The sequence below is a fragment of the Lepidochelys kempii genome, chromosome 1 (assembly GCF_965140265.1).
Source record: "Lepidochelys kempii isolate rLepKem1 chromosome 1, rLepKem1.hap2, whole genome shotgun sequence".
Taxonomy (NCBI): domain Eukaryota; kingdom Metazoa; phylum Chordata; order Testudines; family Cheloniidae; genus Lepidochelys; species Lepidochelys kempii.
Window position 1 is genome coordinate 164,720,441 of NC_133256.1, and position 16,719 is coordinate 164,737,159.

The window sequence follows — 16,719 nt, forward strand, 5'->3', positions numbered from 1 at the left end:
CCAAGAATTGTGCCAACAGCCAGTAAAAATTGTATGGGCAGGTTTGACAGTCTCAGAAGAGGAGAACTCTCCCAGTGATGACTAAGCCACTGATAAACTCCACTACAAATTAGTCAATTCTTGAAGAATTATCTCTGGATACTTGCTGTTCCATGGGTGAATTTTTAGTAATAGCTACCCAGCAACACTTCCTTTATTTACAAATAAAATATGTAGAGAGACAGGGTGAAATCCTGGCCCCATTGAAGTCAATGGCAAAACTCCCATTGACTTCAAAGGGGCCAGGATTTCTCCCACTAAGTTACCAGAAAGTGACTGATTCTCAGCTGGTCTGCAGTGATAACTGCTGCCCCACAAGGACACTGCAGGGCTATTTAGCAGTGTTAGATAATCGATTAATATTGCTCCAAGAATTATAATTTCTGTACAGGCGGCTTGACCATTTCTAATGGCTCTATCCAGCTAACACCACAGACGATGTACTGCAGCTTCATCGCTTTGCAGTGATGAAATGAAAGTGGCTAAGGTTTACTCGGCTCGGCTTCACTGTGCTACAATACAGTACTATTGTAGCATACAGTGATCTCCACTCATGATGTCACAAAACAGTTTTCAGAGAAAGTTAAATCTTCATTACCATAAAACAAAGGATTTAAGGTGAAATTTGAAGTGGGGAAGTCATTCAAGGGGATAAATGAGGGGGAAAGGGCCATAAAAGGGGCAGTACAAATGAATGAGTGATTCCCTACATGTGGAGGTAAAAGAGAGGAAGACAATAGTGGAGGAGATGAGTGAAATAGACAGGAAATAGGCAAGCAAACATAGAGAGGTAGCATGAAACATGTCCATGGAGAGGCAATATGAATTGGATTTAGAAAAAACTATGAAGCCATCAGAAATGACAGAGGGTTAGTTTATTACACAATGTTTCTGCTTCCTGGAGTGAGAAAGTCATTTGGCTGCAGAGTTCTGGACACCTGAAGTTTGAAGAAGAGGCATTTAGGAAGAATGTAAAAGAAGGAACTACTATACTCAAGACATTAGAGGACTGATTTTCAGACTGAGATTATATGGTCAAGTGCGTGACAGTTTACTGCAGGAACTACCACATACACGTGTGTAAATCAAAGACTTGAGTGTGTGCACTGGATAGCTATATGGATAGTTGCCATCTAACTCTGTGGGTATGAAAATCCCTGCTTTTGTGCATGCACATGCTTGTTGTACATATGCAAAGGAGGTGGCAACTGAGCAGGCTGAAACTGGCATGCAATCTTGGTCTGAAAATCAAGAGGGAAAGAAAGTTTGGGGTTAGAGACAGCTTCAAGATTTCTGCCCATCAAAGCAAAGTTAAGGTTCTGATTACGGACAGTGATGTCTTCATATTGGTCTAGATAGAGCCTAGCATGTTGTAGGCACTGCTGCAATACAAATAATATATATTAATAACAATAATGAATGATAACAGTCAGGCATATAGAGGAACTGAGTGTGCAGTGTAAAACCTCCCCCCAGAATAAAAGAGAACCAGTTATAGAAGTAGGCTTTATGCAAGAAGAGAGTGCTGGAGATGGCAGCAGTGTGTCCAGTGATAAAAGAAAGCTTTGTCTAGTACAGGTTTGGCAGGTAAAATGGGACTGCTCCTCTCATCAGCTTCTGTTTCCAGGAAAAAAAATTAGTAGTGGCAGACATAAAGGGCCTGATTCATCTCTCACTTATGCCAGAGTAGATCAGTTTTACACTGGTACACATGGAAAAGTGAGAGGAGAATCAGGATCGATATGTGTACATTAACTCTTTTGATTGTGATGTATGCAGCGAGGGACCATCCTTCCCATTGCCTATAAGTTAGGTAATATTCTTCACAAAGGGGCCTCTCACCTAGCAAAGAGTCAATGTAACTCTTATTAGTCCATCACCCAGGTGTCTTTAAGCTCTTTCTATAGGTATAGAGGGTTCTTTTTAATATTAAATCTTAGGACAGAGGGGGAAGTCCTCCGTGAAAAAACATTACGTCAAAGAATTCAGAGCAATCCAATTAATCTGTTCCATAATTTGCTTCTTTCTTCCCCCACGTTCCCCAAAGCCGTTTTCCAGGATGCATAGTTCAAGTCACCCTAAAAAGTCTTAGTCTAATAGTCTTATTCAATGGTAATCTTCTTTGGAAAGGGACCTTGGGCCGACTCCACACTCTGTACAACACTGAGCATAATGCCAGAGTGTCCACTTTGCTAGATTTTATTTTGGCATATACTCATTAGCTTCACTTAAATTTTCCCATTTCCTTAGTTTTTCAGATATAATTCTTCCCCCCCTTCTCCCTCCCCCCCCCCACCTCTCCACAGCTTGCAACATGGAGCTATAACTCTATCATTTTGTTTTCACTGTGGATTGTAAATATTTCTGGAATCCCTATGGAGTCCCCCAGAGCAGCGTGGGTTGGAGATTCCCATTCCCACAGTGGCAGCATGAGAGGCTGTGCTGTCATGCAAGGGAAAGAATGCTTGTATAATCATCTTATTTTTAATTTTAGACATTGTGCCAGCAGTTGGTGTTATCTTAACCCTTTGTAATGGGCAGATGTTTGCTTTGAAAGCACAATGGTAAACTGGTGACCTTAGAATTCTCTGTTCTCAGATGTCTAGTCCAGAACTCAGCAAAGTTGCAACCAGCAAATGCTAGTTCCAGATCTTAAGTTCTGACTGTGTTGCTTTGTTAGGACCAGATCCTGAGTGTTTTGCCATTGACCTCAATGAGGGCTGGAACAGCAGGCCCTTCACAAGCAAATATTAAAAATAAGTGTTTTTAATACCAGCACTGTTTGGACACTAATTTAGAATTAATACCATAGGTGCAGCAATCCAAGTAGACTCTAGTGATGAAGATTATAGTGACTAGCTACAGTAAAATATTTTATCAACATGCATTTTCCTAAAGGAAAACACTTCTTTTCCTTTATTTCATGAACATGTCTTGTGGACCATAATTATCTGACATATCATAACTCTGATTACATATCAAACTTCAATGGCCAAATTAATCATGGGTGTGACTCCACTGAAGCCAAAATAGAGGATCCAATGGAGTTACATCAGGAATGAACTTGCCTCAAGACCTCAATCTTACCCTCAAGTATATGAGGGCAGGAGCTCTGGCTAGAACCCTGGTAAATAAAAGATGAAAGAAATACATAGCTGGTGACATCATCTTCTGAAGATTGAGGAAGGGGCCAACCATGCCCAGGAGATAGCAGGAAACCACTACACCCAAAGATTTTAAGTAGGTGGATCCTGGAGTCTGGAGAAAAATATTCCTTTAAAAATTTGGGTTTGTGAACTTGAATCTCCATGCAATCTTGCGGGGGTCAATCCCTCAAGAAACACAATGCAAGGTTCAGTTTGCAAACACCATTGTGACCGAAACCCTGCGGGGTTTAAACAGTCCTAGTTTATTCACATGACATAGAATCTAAAATTCACATGACATAGGATCACATGAGTTAGAGGTGAGGAATGGGATCACTTAATCCATTCCCTTGCAAGGGTGGCCTACAGTTCCCTCAGCAGAGGAGATGTCAGTTAACAGTACAGTAGATCAAGGCCAAAAAGCTATCTGCATGGCTGGATTACTTTCATTAGCGCAGCAATTGGCTTCACATTTTTTTACTCAATTCAACTTTAGATTGGATAAACTGAAAGACCAAAAATTCTGCTGTGGTCCAAAAATGCAAAGTGATTCTGAAAATCTAACTCGTGTCTTCCAGCATGTGAACAAAGAAAACAGAGGTAAATAAATAAAAAAATATATTCTACAGTTCTTTAGGGCCCTGATCCAAAGCCCACTGAAATCCTTGGGAATTGTTCCACTGACTTCAATGGATTTTGCACCAGGCCTTATGTTACAACTTATGTTTTAAAATTAATTCTAAATTAGTGTCCAAACAGTGCTGGTATTCTTTTTGTTGCCAAAAGCCGCACAATGGATCTTTTAAACAACTCTCTTAAAATGTACAGAAATTCAGATGAAGTGACTCACAATGCTGAACAAATAAGGCACCACCATGCCTAGTTGTGCCTCTCGAGTTCTCTCTAAGACAATAGAATATTTTTTCTATGTTTGACAAAGAAAAATATTTTAATTATAATTGTTGATTGGCTGGAAGATTAAAAAAGTCTGATAGTTGGTGACTGATTAAAGTGGTTGGTTATAAACCTAGAGAACGTTACTGAGAAATGTGAAACATATTGCATAAAAAATGGGATTAGTATTTCTTTGGAATTAGCACCCACTTTCCTTAATAAAGCTGAGGTCATCTGAAAGTCCTATCCCACTGAGAAGTTTATCAGCTTGAATTGTAGTATAAAGGCAGGGGGACCTAATCAACAAATTTATTTTATTAAATTTGTTTTTCCTTTGACATACAGAATATACAATTTGTTATGTGCCAACAATATGCTCAATGCATTAGAAGACACAAAAATAAAGCAAGTTCCTGCCTCAAGGAGTTAACAGTCTAAAAGGCAGACTCAAAAAATATAGAGATGGGCCTGACACAAAACACCCACATCTAACTAAACCCTCACATTGGGTGTATACCTCTATTTCACAGAACCAAATCCCAGATCCTTAACCTCAGACCAGCTCAGACCAGAACTCTGAAGTTTGCGTCCCTTTCTTATTGACATGGAACAAATGTTTTCCTTTAAATATAGGAACCAACATTTGCATCTAACCTTTTCAAACAATATCAAGAAATTACGTCTCTTACCATCTCTCTTAATATTTTGGTGAGTTCCAACCATCACTTACCACAACACGTCAATAGAATTTACTCAATGGATTTATACAGGATTCAATCTCCTGCTAACATGGTAAGTCGACAAAACAAATGCTGCATCACTGTGGCCATCAAAATTCTTACCACTTTATTAAAAGCCCCAAATAAAATGGCATTCACTTGCTTTCTTTGTGTTTAGGAGAATCTGGATTGTGTTAATTAATGGAAATTAATGGAAACTTATTGTGCAGGAGGATTGCATGGTCAGCTGATGTTTCTTGAGTGTTTTTGTCTACTTTTCATTGACTCCATTTGCTCTCTATTATTGGGGTAGAAGGCCAAGCCTGATTTGTTAAAGCAGTGATTATTTCTGCCTGAACTGTTCTTGAAAAAACAGATGTCTTTGTGAGTGGACTAAGACAAAAAGGGTTGGAGCTATCAAAACTATGGACTGCTTCTTTTGCCTCTTCAACCTCCAAAATCATTCTCCAACCCAGGTATAAGATCCCATGATTACTCCCTTTTGATGTGTACACATCTTGAGGTTCCATTAAGATTCTTTTGGTTTTCTATTACAGGCTTACTTCTTGGAGGCTACACAGAAGAAATGGGTTTTCAGAAGAGATCTGGATCAAAAGAGTGTGGTTGATTGATGAACTGGGGTAAGTAGGTCATTCCATATATAAGAGTCAGATGACCACAACCTCCATGAAACCCTTGTGACCCACCACAATTCCAGCATTCTGTAATGAGCAAAGAACTAAGTATTTGTGATGGTGGCTCTCAAAAATGGGATGATTTAGCATAATAGAAAGTCTTCGCTTTTCTACGTGGATTTTGACCCATTCTCAGATATGAAAGTTGCAAGTTACCACTGAAGGAAATAATATGCATTTAGGCCAATGGTCCCCAAACTCTTCACAGTCACGCTCCCCTTATCCCTGTCTGCGCCCCCCACAGGGAGCCAGGCAGGGAGCAGGGCCGTAGCTCCTGATCGGGGGGGGACAGGGGTAAGGGGGCTGAGGCTGGGGCCACAGATGTGGGGTGGGGCTGGGGCTGGGAGCATGGCTGCGACTGGATGTAGGGCTGGAGCAGGGCTGGGGTTAGAGTGGGGCTGGGTGGTGCTCCCTCCCCTCATGGGGGCTGGCCCAGGTCCTGCCATGCCCTCAAATATTGCTCTGTGTCCCTCTAGGGGGGTGTGCCCCACAGTTTGGGGACCTCTGATTTAGGCCCTGATTCAGCAAACCATCCCTATTCAGCAAAGCATTTAAGCATAGGCTTAAAGATAAACCCATGCTTAAGTGTTTTGCTGAATAGGGACGAATTTGTGTATGTGCTTAAATGCTTTGCAGAACTGGGGCCTTAGACTTCCTCTGGTGAATAGCTAAGAGGGAAGAAAAGAGCTCTCTAGCCATGGGCCCAATCTGGTTCCCATGGAAGTCAATGGAAAGGAAGAGTCTCATTAACTTTACTGGGCATTGGATCAGACCCTACATTTGTTTCTCAAGCCCTTGGCATTCAGTTCCCAGTGTTTAAATATATGGATGGGATTTCACTAAAAAAATGGCATTAGGATAGCAGACATCAGAACAAATATTCTCTATTCTGCAGTTCACGGTACATATAGGATGCAGCATGTTTGCATCAAACAATTGTTAAAGAAGTACAGACTATGTACATCTTTAAACCAATGTATCTTACATCTCCATGTGGACAATTTCTACATGAGATGTCCTGTTTCAACAATTTGCGACATTAAATTTTTTGATACTCAGCCTTCTCTACCCAATTAAGTGGTTTAGAACCCGGCATGGATTTTCATGACATATATTGTTCAGATAACACTGTTCACAAAATTAAGAGATACCTAGAAAAACTCTATTTCTGTATTTGAAAGCCAGACTAAGGAATACTGTGGGAAGAAGCATATGTGACTACATAACCCTAGAGGGCTTACAGAAAAGGCAAAAACATGTCTAAACTTGATTTGTGGTAACAAAGTGCATGGAGATTGAAATTCCACCCACAGCCATAGATGACAATGTAACTCTTATGAGAAGGAAAGGGACAAATCCTGTGTACATTATATTGCCTTCATACTGTGAGGTGATCCAGCAAAAATATTACATGAACGGAATTTGGGAGAAGAGGATTGTGAATGGGTTCACTGTCCGCCACCTAGGGGTTGCTGCCGCTGGCAGCCACTCCACCTAGTGGTTGCAATAGGATGGGTCAGGGAACCCACTCCCTCCTACTCCACCAACTGTCAACTCAGGACCCTGTGAGGCCTGTCCAGCGTCTTTCACCTTGAGGTGCCTTAAGTTAGCCTTCCTGGGCCACCTCCTACCTCCCTCTTTCCCAGGGCATGTGGCAGTTTGTCCCTGCAAGTGCTACCTCGAGGCTTGCCTACCTGCCTCCGACCCATAAAAGCTGCTGCTCATCAGCATGCCTTCTCCCGGTCTGGATCTGGCTACGTTGTCCTCCTCCACAACTCACAGAGTGGGTCCTTCTCCCTGCCCTGTCTACGCCCAGTTGAGCTGTCTGGCTCCCTTTTAAGCCCCACCTCCAAGGGAGCAATCTCAGCAAAGGTGGAGGGGCAGCACCTCCTGAGCTCAGAGCTGCTCTTTAACCCTTTTCTGTCCAGAGAGGGGTTTATACACACTATCACACAGCCTCCCCCCTCAGATCCAGTGTTGGGGTATTGTCTTGCAGACCTTGCACATCTCCCCCACCCGCCCTCACCTCTTGAAAAAAAGTCTGTTTTTATGGCCCTTCCTAGCCCTGCAACATATCTGGAAGCTGTAAGGTTGAAAGGAGAGGTACCGATGCATGATCCTGGGGTTGGCAACCCTCGCAGAGTGTAGCCACCACAGCAGTGCATGGTCCATCACTAGGAGACAGGGGTTCCCCCACAAATAATATCTTAAGGTGTCCACAGTCCATTTGACTGCCAGGGCTTCCTCCTCAGTGACCGAGTAGGATGTTTTTTGTAGGAACAGTTTGTGGCTGAGGTACAGTATGGGGTGCTCCTCTCCATCAATGTCCTGGGAAAGAACTGCTCCTAGCCCTACCTCGGAGGCATCCATTTGTAGCATAAAGCTCTTGATGAAGTCAGGGTGTGCGAGCACTGGCTCTTGGCTCAGCTGCTCTTTTAGCTCACAGAATGCCTTATTTCAGGCCGTGGACCATCTCATCTTCAGGCTGGTGTCCTTTATTAGATCGGTTGGGGTGCTGCAATGGTGGCAAAACTGGGCACAAAGAATCTGTAGTACTCAGCAAGTACTCAGCCTAGGAAGCGATGCACCTGCTTTTTTGTGTGAATGGTATTGCACATTGCTCTAGGGCCTGCATTTTGCTGACTAGCTGCCTTAGACGCCTGCCCCCAACTAGGTAGCTCTGATATGTCATCTCCCAGCTGGCCAGCTTGCACTTGGCTGGGTTAGACATTAACCCTGCCTCCTGGAGGGCCTACAATATCACCATCACATGCCTTAGTTGGTCATTCCAGTCCTGACTATAAATGTTGATTTCGTCAATGTGTGCAGTAGCGTACTGCCCGTGATTCATTAGGCACTGAAAGGTGGCCGCAGCCCACATAGGCTGAAGGGCATGATCTTAAATTGGTATAATCCAAACAGTTTGGAGAAGGTGGCCTTCTCTTGTGATTTGGCAGTTAGGGGAATCTGCCAGTAACCCTTTTTTGGTGAAGGGTAAAATATGCCCGATGCCAACTCTATCCACATATTTATTCAAGTGACATCATCATAGGACCTAAATCACATTAGCCACGTCATCAGGGGCTCATTCACCTGCACATCTACCAATGTGATATATGCCATCATGTGCCAGCAATGCCCCTCTGCCATGTACCTTGGCCAAACCGGACAGTCTCTACACAAAAGAATAAATGGACACAAATCTGACATCAGGAATCATACCATTCAAAAACTGGTAGGAGAACACTTCAACCTCTCTGGCCACTCAGTAAAAGATTTAAGGGTGGCAATTTTGCAACAGAAAAGCTTTGAAAACAGACTCCAACAAGAAACTGCTGAGCTTGAATTAATATGCAAACTAGATACCATTAACTTGGGTTTGAATAGGGACTGGGAGTGGCTGGGTCATTACACATATTGAATCTATTTCCTTAAGTTAAGTATCCTCACACCTTCTTGTCAACTGTCTAAATGGGCCATCTTGATTATCACTACAAAAGTTTTTTTTCTCCTGCTGATAACAGCTCATCTTAATTAATTAGCCTCTTACAGTTTGCATGGCAACTTCCACCTTCTGTGTGTGTGTGTATATATATATATACACACACACCTACATACATATCTTCTGACTATATGTTCCATTCTATGCATCCGATGAAGTGGGCTGTAGCCCACGAAAGCTTATGCTCTAATAAATTTGTTAGTCTCTAAGGTGCCACAAGTACTCCTGTTCTTTTTGCAGATACAGACTAATACGGCTGCTCCTCTGAAACCTGTCATATATACTTGGGGGTCCGCAGTCTGTTTAGTAGCTCATTGACCTGGGCCATAGAGTACGCATCATACTTCGATATAGCATTCATGCTCCAGAAATCTATGCAGAAGCAGATTGACCAGTTGGTCTTCAGTACCAGCACAATGGGGTTCCTCCACTCATATGGGACTCCTCGACTACCTCAGCTTCAACATTGTCTGCAGTTCCTAGTGGACTACCTCCCATATCTTTCTTGGCAGGAGCCAGGGGTTCTCCCGGACCTTTTTCCCTGGCTGGTGTCTATGTGACGTGCCAGGTGCATACGCCCTGGCAGCATAGTGAACACCGTGGGAAAGGCTTCCAGCTGCAGCAGTTGGTGGCACTCTTGCTCTGGCTGAAAGTCTTTTCCTGGTGGAATCAGTCCAGTGCCTTGTCCTGGGGGCCTCTGTGAACCGAGTTCCAGCTCGGGCAGAGATGATGCTATGAGGAGGCTCTCCCACTCACACCAGGCTCTTAGCAGGTTGACATGGTAAATTTGTATCACCTGTCATTTTTTGGGCTGACGTAGCTCATAATTAACTGCCCCTACTTTCCTCAGCACCTCAAATGGGCTTTGCTATTGAGCCATCAGTTTTGACTCTGAGGTCAGAAGGAGCAGCAGGACCCTATCCATGGGCCTGAACTCTCTCATCCAGGCCCCTCTATTTTAGGCTCATTTTTGGTCCTCATGGTCCTGCAGCAGGTTTTCCCAGGGAAAATGCCCTTAACCTCTCCAAATCCTCTCACAGGCAGATTATGTGTTGGACCACACTGGGTTTAAGTGGTGGCTGCTCATCCCACATCCCCTAGAGGAGGTCTAGTACCCCATGGGGTAGTCTCCCGTACAGAAGCTCAAATAAGGAGGACCCTATGGAAGCTTGAAGCACCTCACAGATAGTAAAAAGGAGGGATGGGAGTAACTGATCCCAATGCCGTGGGTCCTGGGCGATGAACTTCCTCAGCATCCCTTTTAGGGCTTTATTGAAGCACTCCACTAGCCTGTCTGTCTGAGGGTAATAGACTGACATCTTTAGGACCTTAATCTTTAAGAGATTACATAGCTCTTTCATCTATTTTTGATGTCATGTTGCTCCCCTGATTGGTTAAGATCTCCTTTGGTATCTCGACCTGGGTGAATAGCTTCCGTAGCTCAGGGCTGATGTGAGTGGCTGTGCTAGCTCAAATGGGGGTGGCCTTGGCGTAGGCCACTAGCACTTGAATGCACTGGTACCCGGCTGTCGTCTTCTCCAGTGGCCCCACCAGACCCATGCCGATTCTTTTGAAGTTGGTCCCAACCACCAGGAGAGTGATGAGCGGGGCTTTCAGGGGTATCGCGGACCTGGTCAGGTGGCACTCGGGGCATGACACACAATTAATCTTTGACATCTCCATGCATCCCCAGTAAAACCTAAGGGTTACCTAGTTGAAGGTTTTCTCTTGCCCAGTCGGACCCCCACAGAGTATTGTATGTGATGGCTCTAGCACCCGTATTTCTCCTGTTTGGGCATCCTTGGCCATCCAGTACATTCTCTCCTCCCATAGCTCAAAGTGAGGGCATAGTTGCAGCAGCCATGGGTCTGCCACTTTCCGGTTCACGCCTGTGAGGTGCTCATATGCCCGGCTCAGAATCAGGTCCTCCTTCTGAGCACTTATAAAATTTATTTTGGCCATCAGCAAATCCCAGTCTTCAGTTTGTGGGGCCTTCTGCCTCCCTGGTGGTCGTTCCTGTTGGGACAGGCTTTCTTTGGAGTCCTCTTCATCCCTGACTCAAGCTAGGTTTCCTGACCCCAGGTCCCTCCCTGGGGGTATTCTTCCCTCAGCAGGTTATTAGCCCAAAATTTTATCATCTCCTTAAAATCTTCCAGGTCTTGACCCAGAATCACCGGGTAAGCCAGTGCAGGGACTACCCTGACCCACACTTTCCTCGAGTGTTCACTTATTGTGAGCTGCACTTCCCTAGTAGGGCATGGGGGTAATGAAAGACTTTCATCTTCATGGACATACTATAGACAGATGGTGTATAGGTGGTCTCCCAGCCTGGCTAGGTATACTCGGACCATTGTCTGGCTACACCTAGAACCTATCAATGCCATCATGGCCACCCCATTAACCTGCATTTTGTCTGGTCCTTTCTTTCTGGCCTGGGTATCCGCCATCCAGACCTGCCCGTAGGAGTAGTCCATGTAGGGGAACTCTTGACAGAAATGGGCTGGCCGTTCACATGAGAAGCAGGGTTTGGTCAGGGGGCTCACTCTATCCCTTCCCAGCAGTGGCCGTGGGGTGTCCCCAGGGGTTCCCCCATCAGGGCTGGGTTTCTCCTTGGGGTGCTTGGCCCCCTGGGCCCGGACTCCCAGGGTCCCATCCAAGCTGCGGCTAGGTTGCAGGTCAGGGTAGAATCCCGCCTTCACGGGGGCATACTGCCCTCAGGAGTCTCTGGGTGTCCGGGGCAGGGACACCCTGTGTCTAGGGCCTTCTGATCACCACCCAGTTCTTGTGGTGCCACCTGCCCCCAGAAAGTTTTCCACCAACCTAATTGCATTGGCCAAGGCCCCGCTGGTGTCTTAACACCCATTCCAAGCTGCTGGGGGGGAGAATCTGTGTAAATTGCTCCAACTCTACTGGTTCTGCAATCTGCTTCTTGGTTTGCTCTTCGAGTTGAAGCCACCTCCAGCAGTGTTCCTTAAGATGCTGGGCCAGAGCCTGCAGTTGGGCACCCTGGGAAAAATCTTTCCCAGAAGAAGCATTGCCAGTGGATTTCGGTTGTGATATCAAAAACATGTGAGATGGCTGCCTTGACCTTGGTGTAAGTCTTGGGTCTCCACCGCGTCAAGGCTGTGGTAAGCAGCTTGGGCGGGCCCTGTAAGGTACGGAGAGAGCAGGATAGCCCAGTGTTCTGGAGGCCATTGAGCTAAGGTAGGGACCCTCTCAAAAATGACCAGGAACACTTTAAAAAAAAAAAAAAAAAAAACACAAACCCTACCCTCCCTGTTCTACCTAAAATGTCATTGTTCTTTTGTACATCTTTCCATTGTATAAGCCCAATTCTGTGCTCCAAACCTTTGCATATGCAGGGAGAATTAGGTCCTGTGACTAACAAAGTACTGAACAATTTCCAGGTTAGTATTGACAGCACAATTTAATGTATTTAAAAAGGGAAAGGGTAAATGTACTGTTGTTTCATGCAGGCTTTCACAGCAGGCTGGGAAGTGATTAGAGGAAGTCACCAGAATGCCAGGAGAAGGAGGAGAGAGACACAGCCCAGTTTGGGGCTGCTGAGGTAGAGATCTGATGCTAGAATCACGTAGAGCGAAAGGATCAGTGAACCAAGAAAGTATGCCACCTGATAATCTTAGTATAAAAGCTCAAGATCTGTGAAGAGGAGAAAAAGCTTAAGCAACTTTCCTTCCAACTCCGTGTGCATCACTAATCTCTCACTACTGGATCCAACTGTACATAACACTTAAATGACCTGTTGACTCTTTCCATTTCTTTTGCTGTGACATGGTTTTCAAAAGGAAATGCACACCAGGCCATATGGAGATTTTGCTGTTAGATTCACCTTCTCCAAAAAGTGAACATGCATGTGGATTACAAAACACGGAGAGCCAGCTCCTCAGCTGATGTAAATCAGCACAGCTTCTTTTAACATCTGTCCTTGAGAGCAGAGGGGATACGTGGGCGGGGTGGGGGGGGCATCAGCAAGTACAGGTCACCTCTGCCAGAAAGAGATTGTTTTGTTTATTACGAGTCTTTGTGCCAATAGTGTACTGTCTCTTTAAAAGAGGAAGATTTGTTTTCACAAACTCAACAAGGCTTAAGAAAATCAATTGTGTGCTTTTGTTGAGGAAGGAAGGGAAAGTATAAGGAAAGTCAGCAACTTTAGAAGCCCAGTACTCATTTTTGCTGTTGCATAGCCTGTAGCCCTTAACAGGTATATTAGTTTTAAGCAGACTCAAGATGGCATTTACAGGTTTCATCTTACTTCTTGAGAATTTTCTGACAGCTTTTGGCCTGCACTACCTGTTGTAAGTTTCACTAATTCGGAACTAGTGAAAAACCTGCTTGGATTGTTCTGGATAGCATTCTTTTTTCCCTAAAGGGATCAGTAACATTTTGATTTTTTTCCTTTATCACTACGGATTACATCCCTGCATTAAGAAAAAATGTGAGCAGATTGTAATGCCTACAAATGTCACCAGTTCCTGCTGGCAATAGATTGGAATTTAAGAGGCTCTTCTACATTTTACTTACACAGTTGTCTGTATGGCATATTTTTAATGCTGGATTCTGGGTTGGGAGGGGAGGAACAGTCTTGATTCCTTTAATTTATTTGGATAGCTCTATGAACAATGAAATACTGAATACATAAGTACTTTTGAAATTTATCTTGGATTTTCTTATCTAAATAACTTAATTTCAACTTTGAATAGTCTTTTGTGAGAGGATCTTGGGATATTTTTAAATCAGTTGCTATTAGAAATGAAAATATGAACTCTATTATTTCTTACTTATAGACAGTTACATTAGTAACTCCAATACTACTACCAATAACTGGGAGTCAAGCCACAAAACACCTAAGAGTAAGATAACAAAGTATTTAAAAGCCTTTTACATGTGAAAAGGAATCTAAGGGTAGTAATGTAATATATACTTCTGTACTTTTGTTCTCTACAATTTAGGTATGCTTGTTCAGGAATAGGATTTTGAAATTTGAAACAATAGCACAAACAATTTTTTCTACATTTGAGAAAATAAACATGTCTGCACAACCACCCACCAACATTTTAAAGAGTATTAACATTAACTATGTTAATATTTATAATAATGTATTAATATTATTTATGAGGTATTAACTTTGCCCCAGTGCACTTGATTAGGATTTGGAAAGTTACACTCTGCTTTTTACTTGTGAGGTTTACCTTTTGCCATAGGAGAAAACATTGGCTTACAGTTTGGTAAGGTTGCAACTATGAGGGGAATACTAAGCATATTATTAAATACACAAAGGCAAACAGCTGATCTTCTAAGTACTTTCATAACAACAAAGAAATGACTTATGTCATGTAACAAACAGAAATAGTAATCTTCAATAGAAATGTTGTCCCTTCTTTCTGCTGAAAATAAGCAGTAGCATCTGTACAATTTCCAAAGCTGTTTAAATGTTGCATTATGAAATAGTTCCCTTGCATTATCAGCCACATGCCATTTTGATGGGGGACTGGTATGTCCACTGGTCTCAGAACTGACCTTGTATGATCTCTCCACTTAGGGCCTGATTCAAAGTCAGTGAGACTCTTTCCATTGACTCTGGCACAGGCTCTTACTTACTACCAAAATTGTGTTCTCATGGTTTTATTTGAAAAGAGATTGATAGTACTGAATGGTTAAAGTTGTCACACTGCTTCCCATGCCACTTCCCGGAACCCTTAACCCCCTCTTCCTATGTCCTCCTCTAAGTAATTCTACAGCACCAGAAGGTCTGAATCATGCTCTTATTAACTTTTGTGGTGTAGGCCTAACAACCTGTCAGGACTGGCATGATCTTGCTTGATGCTATAGAGTTAATGGGGCTCTCCTTTTAACTGATCTGTGTTGGAGAGGTAGCCAGTGTTCTCCCTTTGACTAATCTTTGCCCTGGGTCTAAATTTGGGCTTTGTACAGCTAACACCTATGCCCAATGCAGGCCCAAATGCTAAAACTAAACCCCTAATTGTGATTTCCAAAGCAATGGTACCAGTTAGAAGTTTCACTGATTCCAAAATCATCCTTTATGACCTGAATCGCTCAAATGGAAAAATGTAAGTCAGACAATTTAGCCAAAGTAAAATGTCCCTGTCTTTTCATCTATCTATCAATCATTATACCAGAGCATGCACCCTAAGCCCCAGCATGCACCCTAGTGAGGAACCACTCCAGGATGCACCATAACCCTGCCCCTGGGCATATGTTCTACTCATGAGCCCCTCCCAGACATTCCCCTAACTACTCCTAGTCACACACATCCTCGCTGGGCACACACCCTGCCCTAGCCCTGTGCACATATCCCACTGAGCTGAAAGCTGGGCACCCTAATCCTGGCCATGCACCCTGCTGATGAGCCAGTGCTGGGCACGCACTGTATTGAGGAGCCCCTCCTAGGCACACTCCCTGATCCTGGCCATGCACCCTGCTTGTTGGGCGGGCAGGCACGCTACCCCCCCCCCCCCCAGTGCAGGCTAGTGAGGTGCCCACCTGTTACTGAGTGTCCCTGTCTCCCCCCAGCCCTGGGCATGGCCATGCTGCCTTACCTGAGAAGTCTGTCAGAGCCTCGATTTCTTTGGTCCCCACCAGGAACACGCAGTACAGGAGATTGAGAAGCAGCCCGGGCTCTACCTGTCTCCGGCTTGGATGCTGCCCAGCATCCAGTTCACTCATGGTGCGGGGAGGAGCGGGCGGGGGGGGAGGGGGGTGGTCGGTCTCTGCAGCCCGGGAGAGTCACATGATGAACCCAGCCCCCAGCTGGCAGCGCATCCTCCCCAGCGGCCACCTCCCCTGCGAGCTCCGCCGTCCTTCCCGGGACCAGAGCGCGCTGCCCCCAGCGCCAGCGGGCCGGAGGGAGCCGAGAGCCGCCGCGCAGTTTCCCCCAAGAGGAAGTCCCAGCGATTACTGGTCCCTGGCACAGCGCTTTGCCTGCGTGTGTGTGTGTGTGTGTGTGAGGGGAAGGGAAGGGAAGAGCCTTTCCCCAAGGCACGGCTACCGTGAGAGCCTGCGGGAGTCAATCCCGAAGTGCCCCCCCCCGCCCTTCTCTCCACCCCCGGCTGGGCATTTCTAGGGCCCGGCACCTCCCTCCTGATCCACACACATCGCTTCTTCCTCAGCGCTGCTTCCTAGTCACGCTGTGGCGGGCCGGCTAACCCACCCGTGCCCCCGCCTGTCTGACAGGACAGCCCCTTCCCTCACCCGCCCACGCTTTACCTGGCGTGGGTACATGCCCCGCCGGCGTCTTCACCGCGATCAGTCACGCCTTCCCCGAGCCCCCCGTGGCACCGGCGTGAGCGCCACACTTTTCTTCCTTCTCTCCTTCAGACTTTTTGACACGGTCATTAACAAAGCAGAAGCCGCCAAGTCCGTTGGTCTAACCCAGCAGATCACGGCTTTTCAGCCTGTTTTATGGGTCTCTGAGGAAAACCCAACCAATCTACAGATTTCCTCCCAGGCTCAAAACTCAGGATGGGAGGATGTCAGCTGAAGTGTATCTGTTTAAAGAAACAATACCAACACATGTATCAAAACAATCTTGTTTCCCTGATTTCTCTCCTAATTTAGAGATCCTTCTCTTAGCAAATATTTTATTGCTTCATTTAACGTCCAGTTTCGCAGATAGAGCCCCCCCCCGCTTTTTGTCCCATTAAAGTTTTAAATGTGCGTTGGGGACATATTAGGGGGACTGCAGT

At 45.0% G+C, this 16,719-nt stretch overlaps 1 protein-coding gene across 2 annotated transcripts in view; it reads right to left on the reverse strand.

Annotated features, from left to right (window-relative positions):
• EVA1C (eva-1 homolog C) overlaps window positions 1-16,331 on the reverse strand; it is a 62,870-nt gene extending 46,539 nt beyond the window's left edge. The window contains exon 1 of one of the 2 annotated variants that reach the window (XM_073362288.1): window positions 16,241-16,331. Coding sequence is in view for 1 of the 2 variants with exons in the window: in XM_073362279.1 (XP_073218380.1) it covers window positions 15,574-15,700 (127 nt within the window). In the remaining variant the exon portion in view is untranslated. Of the gene's footprint in view, window positions 1-15,573; window positions 16,101-16,240 lie in introns of those variants that run through there. The other variant, XM_073362279.1, reaches the window with a different exon arrangement.
• Window positions 16,332-16,719: the final 388 nt, after the last annotated feature.